This window comes from Podarcis bocagei (genome assembly GCF_964188305.1).
Source record: "Podarcis bocagei genome assembly, chromosome: 13".
NCBI lineage: Eukaryota > Metazoa > Chordata > Lepidosauria > Squamata > Lacertidae > Podarcis > Podarcis bocagei.
In genome coordinates this window covers 26,173,954-26,185,630 of record NC_138138.1, presented here as the reverse complement: position 1 = coordinate 26,185,630, position 11,677 = coordinate 26,173,954, and the positions used below count along the sequence as shown (strand labels likewise).

Genomic DNA, 11,677 nt, shown 5'->3' with positions numbered 1-11,677 from the left:
TTTCTTTTTGGGGTGTGACAAAAGTCCTTACAACAAAGGGGCCTATCCCACTGTATACGTGGTGGTTCTAAATCATTTGTTGGTGCCAAATGTTTCATTTAGTGGCCCAAAGGTTGCATTTATGGTGCTAAAACTTAATTCCAAATAGGGAAATGACTGAGGTAAACAATTATGTAACTTAACACTTGCAGGAAGTGCCCCAGTTTTCTAGCCTAGTCACTGTGTATTTGCAGGGAAGATAGAGCTGGGAGTATTTAAAATCTAAGCACAGTTCAAAAACTTAGTAGCTGGTATGGGGCATATATTGTGTGTGTATCAGGAGCTAAAATCTAGTGTGTGGACGAACATATCTTGCAGGCTGATGGACAAAGCCAGTCTACTAGAACATAAATCAGTAACACTAATAACTTGTGCTTATTCAGGTGATGGTTATGTACAAAAATACTAAGCATGCATACACAAGTCTCGTGAATGTTAAAAAGATTATGTAAGTTTTCCTTAAGTTCCTCAAATATTTAGCCAGTATGCAATCTGAAACAGTTGGCACTGTATATTGTGTAGCGATGGAATTGATTTTTTAAAATGGGCTGTCTCGATTCCACAGTATCTACCGTATACGCACTTGGCTTGTCAACACTTTATCCTGTGGATGTGACTTTCCAGTGAGTGACTCCTTGTTAATACTTTCCTATCAATCCTTTTCTCATCTATTAAAAGTCAAGAGTCTATTAGTCTCTTTCCTTTTTTATGTGAGTGTTAAGAGAGCCAATTTGGTTCTGATACATTAGTGGCAAATAAGCTCCTGGCTATTGAGTTTGAACTTGACTGGTTGATGGAGTGGATTTCCATGCCCATTTATCAACTTGAAAAATTGTACTCTTTCAAGAGAGAAATAGTCAAGTAACGTGACGGCAAGCAGCTTCTGTGTGCCCACAGTTTATTTTGCTCATGTTTATCGTTTTATATACAATGACATGTCTTCATTCTAGCCATCTTACAACTGAACAAGAAAGGTAAAATGTACTGCATAAGTACTTTGCTTCCAGATAAGAGAAAATAGAAGGATCATTTTTAGCGAAGTGGAGGCTTCCTAACACCCACTTAGTAAGCTTGCTCATAAGTGTAGGAGTTTGTTCAATCTTGGCCGCCTTGCAATTTTCAGTGCACACTTTGGAAAGACATTAATGTGGATGTGCGCATGAAATAATTGCAGTGCCAGTGGTCAAACACAAGAGGGAACTCCTTGCTTACTGCTTTAATCGCACTGAATTCTCCTGGTTGTTGCAGGGAATTCAACTATGGCAAAGTTTCTTGGACTGGGGACCACCAGTATTCCCTTGTGATCCCAAAGACCATGTTGAAAATAATGTAAGAAAAAGATGAACAGTAGAAATTTTCACTATGTAGTGAAGAGGCAAACTGCTATTTTGAGATTTCACTGAGTAGCAAGTTGTCTGAGCAGGTGTGGGCAACAGAAACTTCAAACAAGGGAAATTAATAAAGGCAAATGGGAAGACTTGGATCATAGGAAAATAAGATAAGGAATGTTTTGAGCACCCTCTCCACATGAAGGCCATATATATGTATACACCCACCCACCATTATAGGCGGTATAGAGCAATCAAAATCCAATTGTGATCCTTGGTGGGGGCAACAAAATTCAGGAACCTCTTGCCTATAAAGTTCGAGATGGTTCATACTGGCATGAAATATTTCCAGGTATTTTGTAAGCTGCTGTGGATCTTCAGGTGCATAGAGCACTGACCTTCCTGTTTGTTTTGTTTTTAAATCTTGAGTTCTAATGAAATGTGTTCCATAGATCCACATAGTTTTTCTGTGAGATGCCAACTTTAGCAGCATAGCATGCAAAAATTCTATTGGGGCTGCTTTCTCCCCATCTGTGGCACATGCAAATTGATACTTGATCACATTTTATTCAGCAAAAAAATCTAGTTGTGGTAGAATACACTGATGCAAAGCTTCACTACTAGAATTGCTGCCTGATATTCTGCCCCTTTAGAGCCATACCCTTTGTCCAGAGAAGTGGAGCGGCTGGGCAGGGAAAACAGTAGCAGCCCTACCTCCACATCTGACACTGTTTAAACTAGACATGATGTCCAACTGGAAAGTCATAAATCAAGCGCAAATACGTAGCATGGTCTTAGCAGGAAAGCACGTCCTCCTAATCTTCCAGTAATGGTAGAATAAATTGTTTGTGTTCCTCTCGGAAGGGAGTGTTGAATCGGTTACTTTCCCACCTAATTGCCCTTTTCCCTTGCTGCTATTCCCAAGAAAAGGGTTTGTTTAAACAACAGCCTCATGGGCTGATGCATCCATCTTACGCAAGATGCTACAGGAAGGAGAGATGTCAGAGGAGACGGGAGGGGATGGAAATCGCCAGTGAATCTATGCAACTTTGTGGTGACTGAAGCAGAGGGCTTGGTAACTCAAGACCAAACCTTCCTCTTGTAAAGTTACTCCGATGCCCGTGTGATCTATTTTGAGGAGTGGGTAAATAGGCATGGCATCCTCTCTCCACACCGACAGGCTACTAACTGTCTGGACCAAGAGCAGGCATAGCCAAAATAGTGTTCTCCAGGTAGTCCTACAACTCCCATCAGACCCAGTTGATGTAGCCAGTGGTGAGGGATTATGGGAAATGTAGTCTGCATCTTGGGTGGGGGGGTCACCGTGTTTGCTGCCCCTGGCCTAGAGACTCTGCAAACCTGAGACATGACTTTCTCATAGCTAAGATGAACCCCACCTGGGCATCTCTCTAATTCAGCCAGGCTGGAGCCCTTAGCATTCTCAGCCAATGACACTGACACTGACTGACACTGCCCCGATGCCTGCCATTTTCACTCCAAGATGATGCCAGGCTCTGTTTGCTCTGTGGATAAATTCTGCTTGGTTTTGTTTTTTTAAAGCATTGGCAATTCTTATTTATAATACAACATCCTTACGTGCAAACTATACTGTTTCAGCTGAATGGATATCCTAGTTTGACCAGTTTTCTTACCTGTTCTGGATGCATGGCGGTAAACAAAGACCAGAGAGGGAGCTATTTTCTTGAGTTTTGTATATTTTTCTTTCCAATTCCCATGGTTTTGGAAAAAGATGGAGAAGTGCAAGCTAAGGAAGCACAAGTCAGTTGTGCATCCCATCAGCCTTTTGCTGTGTTTGAAAATGGCTTTGCGTTGTGTTATTTTGATCGACGTACCTGAAGTTGTTTCTTATTGGACTGGCAGCCTCCTAGATCTTCAAAACAGCTTTGGTTTGTATGAGGCTGGTGTCTTATGGTAGGAATTCAATGCATTTATGTAGGCCTAAAGCTTCCTTTTCCCCCTTTTTTTTCTTTTCTGGCATTGAAAGATGAGAGTTTGGGGATGGCAGCAATCTGGGGAGCTTTAGCTCAACATGCTATTTCAGGAAACCAGAATGGCAGGCAGCGGGTAGCGGGGAGAAGGTAACAAAATACAAATTTATTGCCTTACATGATAGATGTTATGAGGCTATGTTTACAGTCCCACTTTCTTAACAGCTCTTATGGTAGGAAGTTGACACTTTTTAAGATGATCTATCTATGCATCATCAAAGTATTTTTGCTCCACAAAGAAGATGGGAGGAAACAGCAAGAGGATGATCAAAGGATTGCATCTGAAAAACAAACTTCATCTTTACACAGAGAGCATTTGCAGCTGAGGTCCTTCCTTGCCACTTAAGACTTCAAAGATGCTTTTAGCGGAGTGTGGTTTCTTTTCCGTCGCTGTTAGATTGTTCTCCACCTCCTCCGGTGGCATTGTGATGGCTGATGTGCTCTATTTATAAAATAAACTATTTTAATGCGTGTTTTGTTGTCAAGTACCCTTGGTTTCCATTTAAATTCTGTCTCCCTCCCTCCTCAAACACCAAGACTTCGTTGTGATGTTCAGACAGTTGCTAGGTCAGGTTTACCTCTCTGTCAAAACTGGTTCATATGTATCTGTATGTGCTCAGAAACTTATACAGCTGCAGGACTTTTTCCACATAAGGACATAACATGAGACGGCTGGATCAGGTCAGTGGCCCATCTAGTCCAGCATCCTGTTCTCAAAGTGGCCAGCCAGGTGTCTGTGGAAAGGGGATGCAGGTGGTGCTGTGGTCTAAACCACTGACCCTCTTGGGCTTGCCAATCAATCCCCGGTTCAAACCCTGTGACGGGGTGAGCTCCTGTTGATCTGTCCCAGCTCCTGCCAACCTAGCAGTTCGAAAGCATGCCAGTGCAAGTAGATTAATAGGTACCACTGTGGCAGGAAGGTAAACAGCATTTTTGTGCAGTCTGGTTTCCGTCACCATGTTCTGTTGTGCCAGAAGCGATTTAGTCATGCTGGCCACATGACCCGGAAAGCTGTCTGGGCAAATTCCAGCTCCCTCGGCCTGAAAACAAGATGAGCACCGCAACTCCATAGTTGCCTTTGACTGGACTTAAGCATCCAAGGGTCCTTTACCTTTTTACCTGTGGAAATCCTGCAAGCTGGAGGGTTTGAAATATTTTCCTTGAAGCTTGAATTTGTTTTATTCTGGACTGTTTCATTCACTGCTTTAATGTATTGTGTTGTGGTATTCTGAACATGATTTACGTAATGAGGCAATTGTGGTGTGTGTTGACCTGTGATTCACAGCAACTGGTATTCAAAGGCATATCCTCTTTTAAAGCTACCCAAGGAAAAAAACAGATTTGAGGAGGCTTGAGGGATGATCACTCTAAGAAGATAGACAGGGGCTTGACCTATGCTACCACCTCCCACTGTCCCCTTAAAACAGATCCCCAAGAAATCTAGCTCCTGTTGAGTTGCCTTACACCAGCCTTCCCCACCCAGTGCTCTCCAGATGGTTTGGAATACAACTCCCATCATCCCTGACCATTGGCAGTGCCAGCAAGGGATGATGGGAGCTGGAGTCCAACAACATCTGGAGTTGGGGAAGGCTGAACAGTCCTCAGAATGCTGGGTTTCAATAAAACGGCTTATCTGAGTTTTAAGCGGCTGCAGGAAAGTAGTTTTCACTGGTGGCCAATAAAAGATAGGGAAGGAATGGGTGGAAAGATATCCCCTCCCCGTCGCAGGAATTGATCCTGTACCGCTGATGTAAAAGAGAGTAGGAGGAACTCTCTCCATCAGGGGGAGGAGCAAGCCAACAAACCTTTAAGAAGGCACCTCACTGCTTTGGAGAAGAAGAGAGAATCCTGTTGAGACAGAAGCAGAGCACTGACGGAGGACTCCCGACAGGTAAGGAGAAGGAATCCTTGAGTCATGCCTTCCCCAACCAGGTGCCATCCAGGTGTTTGGGACTATAACACCTATCCACTGAGATTGGTGGGAGTTGTAGTCTAAGACATCTGGAGGACGTCCAGTTGGGGAAGTCTACTTGTGAGTAGATTGGGTTTTTTAGATGCTAGATCTAAAAGATTCACGACAGGCAAAAGGGCATGCTTCCACAGAGTGCAGACTGAAACTGGGAGATCTGTTCTGATGGCCATCAACGTGGCTTTAAAAAGGGGTTGGAGGAACTACATGGAAATAAGGCAAATAAGAACTGTTTGACGATGGAACCGTCTCCATCAGAAGGTTGTGGACTCTCCTTCCTTGGAGGTGTTTAAGCAGAGGTTGGATGGCCATCTGCCATGGATGCTCTAGTTGAGATTCCTGCATTGCAGGGGCTTGGGCTAAATAACTCTTGGGGTCCCTTCCAACAATTCTATGATTCTAATGGCTACTAGAATCATGGCAGAGGTGTGCTGTCTCCGGTATTGAAGGCAGTGCCTCTTAACACCAGTTCCTGGGGCTGCCTAGTAGAGAGAGCGCTGCTGCACTCCTGAATTGCTTGCAGGCATCTGGTTGGCCAGTGGTACAACTGATGGGTCCTCAGTCCACCAACTGGGAACCACTAGTTTAGACTTTAAAGGCTAGCAAATGCATGATGGCGTGAATGTGTACATTAGGTTAACGAAAGGTAGGTAAACAGCAACCCAGGCTATGCAATAGAAACTTAATCAGCTCCGTAATTTATTTGATGTTGGACAACCCCCCCCCTAAAGTCCTCCTCTTACTATCTTCCAAGTTCCAGGCATGCACACCAAGGTACTTACCAGCCTGCTGCTGACCACCTTCATAGCCACAAGCCTCTTAAGATCTGTGTCCACATCCTATCAGGGGGGTGGCAGGCTCAGCAGGCAAGCCAAGGCTGGACCACAACAGGAGAAGATGCAGAGGAGCAGCAGCGGCAGTCCCATCCGCAGGGAGTGGCCAGGACATCTGTCTGAGGACCAGAAGGATTTGGTCGCCCAGTTCCTGCCTTACCTCCGTACAGGTAGGAGAAACCACACACATGCTTCTTGTATTATTCTCAGTAAGACCTTTCCGGATGATCTTAGTGGAAGGCTGGGCTCCTTCAGAGCGAGAGAGGCACTCCCAAAGTGTGAAGAGAACTAACAGGTGTGGATCTCCCTCCGCCAAGCTGGCCGTGCAAATGAAACGACGGGCGAAGCATTAAATAACATATTTGCTCAGCCCTCCGTCTTGCTCCTCCCCACATGCATGGTATTTAATACTTGCAAGTATGTTATGAATATTCATGCATTCACTCACCCAGCATTAGTTTTAAGGGGGGGGGGGCTTAAAGTGTTAAATGCAAAACCCGCTACAGGATGAAGGAAGAGGTTTCTCGGTTTAGAGGGTGCTGCCAATCAGTACTGTGCAATCAGCAGCGAGCTTCTGCTTCAAATTTGCCCTGCCATTTCCCCCCCAGTCCTCAACCCTGGACAGGGAAGGCAGATTTGAAGTGAGCCAAGCGGGGACACTCCAATCTGAATGTAAACCTGCCTCCTTATTGATTGGACCAGGAGTGACAGACCTGTGGTCCTCTGCTGTTTGGACTCCCATCAGCCTCAGTCAACATGGGGAGATGATGGGAACCATACTCCCAAAAAGATCTGGAGAGTCACAGGCAAACCACTCCCTGGCTTCAATCTTTAAACTGTCTGGGTGGTTTTCAAGTGTTTCCATACTGCTCTGAGAGCACAATTTAATACCTCTAACTTTTGGAAACTCGGGATGCCAACGAAGTACTTTGTGGTCTCCATTGGTAGTGGAATTGCCTCCAAATTGCGAGAGAGAAAATGGTACATTGTATTAATGAACTGAATGTGACTAACTCGCTTCGTTTTAAAATGACAGCAGAGGGTAGGCAGTCAGAACTGGGGATGCTGGAGGCAGAGACAGGGAGGGGTTTTTTTCCCCAGCCATCTCCCCGCCCTGCCAGGGTCTTGATGTACCATATTTTTCGCTCTATAACACGCACCCGACCATAACACGCACGTAGTTTTTAGAGGAGGAAAATCCGTAGACATGCCACCCGTAGGCATTCCCTCCATAACACGCACAGACATTTCCTCTTACTTTTTAGGAGGAAAAAAGTGAGTGTTATGGTGCAAAAAATACGGTAAATCCCTTGCCCTGAAGCTGCTATTAGCCCTAGGAGGAAAACTCCAGTAGACCCCACCAGCTCTTGATGATCTACAGAGAGTGGGCTGGCAGGACTGAGATTGAGGGCAGGTTTTGCCAATCCACCACCTGCCTTCAAGTTAATCGCACTGTGTCTCTTCCCCAACTGCAGAATTTGCTGGCAGGGTGCAGGACCCAGAGGCTCATTACCCCAGCTGGATGGACTTTGGACGGCGAAGCTCCGAGGACTTGGAAGGAGAGGCCTAAGTGACCCGTCTCCCAGGCCAATCCAGGTGGAGAAGGAAGAGGCAGCGAGGCAGATTCTAAATAAGTTTTGAGCATTTTGTAAATGTCCAAACCAGTTCCTCTTGCATGTCTGTGCCAATAAAGCTGTGCCACTGCTATCTCTGCCTGAGCGGCTCGCGATCCCACAAACTGGGGAAGAGGGCGGAACCAGCGGAGCAAATTGGTAATGTCCCAGTCGGAAGTCCTGGAGGACTAGACTAGACATTTATAGGATGGTGCTGTTAAATGCCCAGTTTAAGAGTCATTGGTGGTTACTGAACTTTGTCCTTTTCTTTTTTGAAATCATTTTTTATTTGATTTTACAATACAAAATGATAAAAGAAATCAAAAATATAACCATATATAGAGATTCCTCCGAATCTCAGGACTCCCCTCCCCCCCCCCCCCGGAGTCCCGTTTTAATCATTTAAAACTGCATCTTCTTCCAAACTGTAAGTATTATATCAATCTATATTTTCCATGGTAATTGTTACACTACAAGTGAAATCAAAATCCTGCCAATGTTTCCATCAGCTTACAGTGGTCTTTTAAATAGCTTATACATTTTCCCCATTCTTTTGTAAAGTTTTTATCCTCTTGATTCCTGAGTTTTCTAGTCAGCTTTGCCATTTTATCATGGTCCATCAGCTTAGTTTGCCATTCTTCTCTGGTAGGGACTTTGTCTTCTTTCCATCTCTGGGCTAGTAGCATCTAAACAGCTGTTGTTCCATACATAAAAAGTCTTTTTCTGGTCCTTTGGGATATCGGTACCTGTAATTCCTAATAAGAAAGCTTCTGGGGTTTTTTAACAAAGGTTATTTTAGACATTTTTTTTTCATTTCATTGTACACTGGTACCTCGGGTTACATACACTTCAGGTTACATACGCTTCAGGCTACAGACTCCGCTAACCCAGAAATAGTGCTTCAGGTTAAGAACTTTGCTTCAAGTTGAGAACAGAAATCGTGCTCCAGCGGCGTGGCAGCAGCAGGAGGCCCCATTAGCTAAACTGGTGCTTCAGGTTAAGAACAGTTTCAGGTAAAGAACAGACCTCCGGAACGAATTAAGTACTTAACCTGAGGTACCACTGTATATCGTTTCCCAAAAAGCTTTTACCACCTTACAAGTCCACCACATATGATAAAAAGTACCTTCTTTTTCTTTACATTTCCAACAGACATTTGTGCTATACATTTTTGCCAGCTTAGTAGGAGTCAAATACCACTGGTATTTTCTTGTGAGCAGGGGGCACTGATACATCTCCTTGCCAAGGGTGCAGGGGGAGCCCAGGTACCCCTCTGTATATGAGATGAGAAGAGGGAAAACCCAGTCTGACCAGTTGCCCAAGTTCACTCTGTTTGCTTCATGACTTGACCCTCAGTTTCCCACAAAATCCAACTCCACCTACACAAAACCACAACCGTTTTTGTCTGTGTTCCGTTGGCACCCCATAAGGGTCTTTGTGCAGCCTTCCACAGATAAGCTCACTCTTTGCTTCTAGGTGGGCTCAAGCCAAGACACATCAGCCCTCCCCCTGAGAGACTCATAGAACCATCGAGTTGGAAGGGACCGTGAGGGTCATCTAGTCCAACCCCCTGAAATGCAAGAATCTTTTGCCCAACGTGGGGCTCGAACCTGCAACTCTGAGATGAAGAGTCTTACCAACTAAGCTACCCCATCTAGAAACTTAAGGAGGGGGTTGACTATCAGAAATGATAATTGCAGGCACAGGAAGTGCTCCTTGACAAAGATAATTAAAAAGGCAACCACCAAAACCTTCCACAAAGGCAAGATGTGGGCAGTGATTTATGAGGTACCAGTGCCAGAAATTAGGAACTGTATCTGGAAAACAGGAACAAACAAACAAACAAACAAACAAATAACTTATACCCAACCTATCTGGCCAGGCCACCCCAGCCACTCTGGGCAGGTCCCAACAGAATATTAAAAACATGATAAAACATCAAACATTAAAAACTTCCCTAAACAGGGCTGCCTTCAGATGTTTTCTAAAAGTCAGGTAGTTGTTTATTTCCTTGACATCTGATGGGAGGGCGTACCACAGGGGAGGTGCCACTACCGAGAAGGCCCTCTGCCTGGTTCCCTGTAACTTCACTTCTCGCAGTGAGGGAACCACCAGAAGCCCCTCGGAGCTGGACCTCAGTGTCTGGGCTAAACAATATGGGTGGAGATGCTCCTTCAGGTATATAATCCTATACCTGTCTACTCAGAACTGAACCTCACTAAATTCAATGGTAAATGTGTACAACAGGAAGTGGGTGCCATGGCTCAGGTGCTGTTTATGGACTGCAGGAGGCATGGCGGTGAGAGGGGCTCAGACTCAGCTCATACACAGACTCTTGGGCATCTTTGGGGTGGCTTGTGGGTGCTGAACGGGTCCCAGACACACTTCTTCACCCGCTCCCTGTGGCGAGGTTCATTATTCAACCCAGAGAGCAACTTCCACAGCCCTTCCACTCCACCCAGCTCCTTTCCAACTGCCCATGTCAAGACTTTCTGAGGACTGCAGCCTGAATGAGAAGAGGCCAACGCATGAAGGAGAAATCTGCCTGATCAATGAGAAAGGCTGTCAAGTCATCTTCCACAGTGGCAGTAAGATGGAGAAAGTGTGTGTGTCGGAGAGAGGGCAGATCCACACCATTCGTTTAAATAAAATTCATTGCACGGTTGCAGGCGGTGAGAGATGCCAGGGGTTCCTGCTGCTTACCTAGGATTCGTGTTTCCTTCTGGGAATAAGACACGGAGGAGGCTGAGGTGTCATTAGGATATATGGTTTAGTTATATACAACCTGAGCCTACAATGGAGGAGTTCACAGTATTATTATTATTATTAATAATAATAATAATAATAATAATTTATTATTTATACCCCGCCTATTTGGCTGAGCTTCCCCAGCCACTCTGGGTGTCTCCCAATCGAGTGTTAAAAACAATACAGCATTAAATATTAAAAACTTCCCTAAACAGGGCTGCCTTCAGATGTCTTTTAAAAATAGGATAGCTGTTATTTCCTTGACATCTGATGGGAGGGTGTTCCACAGGGAAGGCGCCACTACCGAGAAGGCCCTCTGCCTGGTTCCCTGTAACCTTACTTCTCGCAATGAGGGAACCGCCAGAAGGCCCTTGGCGCTGGACCTCAGTGTCCGGGCAGAATGATGGGGGTGGAGACGCTCCTTCAGGTATACAGGACCGAGGCCGTTTAGGGCTTTAAAGGTCAGCACCAACACTTTGAATTGTGCTCGGAAACGTACTGGGAGCCAATGCAGGTCTCTCTTCAACCAGACTCTCCTGCTTGCTGCTTTGCTTCCAGGTCACATTCCTGCAAACTCAACTCAGGCTTTGTCCTTCTATCTATCTAAGAGGCGAAGGAGGGGCCCCACCCTTTTGTGGCCTTGATGATGTGTTCAATAGTCCAGGTATCTGACAGTCTCCCCACTCAAATCTTCTCTTTACAAGTGATTGATATAAGCACGCGACAATCTGCAGGTTTTGTTGGACTTGATCAATGTTATTTCACAACAAATTATCAAAATATTCTAAAAAAACAAAACCAAGTCAGTGGGACTTACTTCTAAGTAAACCTGCATAGAACTGGGATGCATATGTTACAAGCGCTCAAGAGTGCTGTGACCTGCGCCTGCAGCAAAGGCAGTCAGAGAAGTCAGGATGATTTTAAACCCTCTATAATGGAAGGGCTTGATAAAAGCAATTTAAAGCAGGATTTCTGCAGGAGGAGGCAGTGTTTGCAAGGAAAGCTGTTTTGTATTCTGCCTGCCAGATCGTAAATTGGAAAGAATAAGAGACTATTGAAATACGCTCCACCGGGCTGTGGCTTTCAAGCAGGAAGGGGCTAAAAAAAACCTATGCTGCCTACCATACCTTAAAATAAG

General features: G+C 45.0%; 1 protein-coding gene across 2 annotated transcripts; it reads left to right on the top strand.

Annotated features, from left to right (window-relative positions):
- The first annotated feature begins 3,899 nt into the window (after window positions 1-3,899).
- On the top strand, window positions 3,900-7,885 carry LOC308571344 (gastrin/cholecystokinin-like peptide). 2 transcript variants are annotated; one of them, XM_081166995.1, is made up of 4 exons: window positions 3,900-4,057; window positions 5,105-5,267; window positions 6,100-6,348; window positions 7,654-7,885. In XM_081166995.1, exons 3-4 carry the CDS (start codon window positions 6,108-6,110, stop codon window positions 7,746-7,748), a joined length of 336 nt encoding a protein of 111 aa, XP_081023121.1. In that variant the 5' UTR covers window positions 3,900-4,057; window positions 5,105-5,267; window positions 6,100-6,107; the 3' UTR covers window positions 7,749-7,885. The 2 variants fall into 2 exon arrangements, with proteins under 2 accessions (XP_081023121.1, XP_081023120.1); XM_081166994.1 differs by lacking the exon at window positions 5,105-5,267.
- The last annotated feature ends 3,792 nt before the right edge of the window (window positions 7,886-11,677 follow it).

Bases quoted from the DNA above. Each gene is read 5' to 3' on its own strand.
- LOC308571344 (XM_081166994.1), top strand. From the start codon at position 6,108: ATGCACACCAAGGTACTTACCAGCCTGCTGCTGACCACCTTCATAGCC. The intron at 6,349-7,653 runs GTAGGAGAAACC...CCCCAACTGCAG, and splicing joins CCTGCCTTACCTCCGTACAG to AATTTGCTGGCAGGGTGCAG.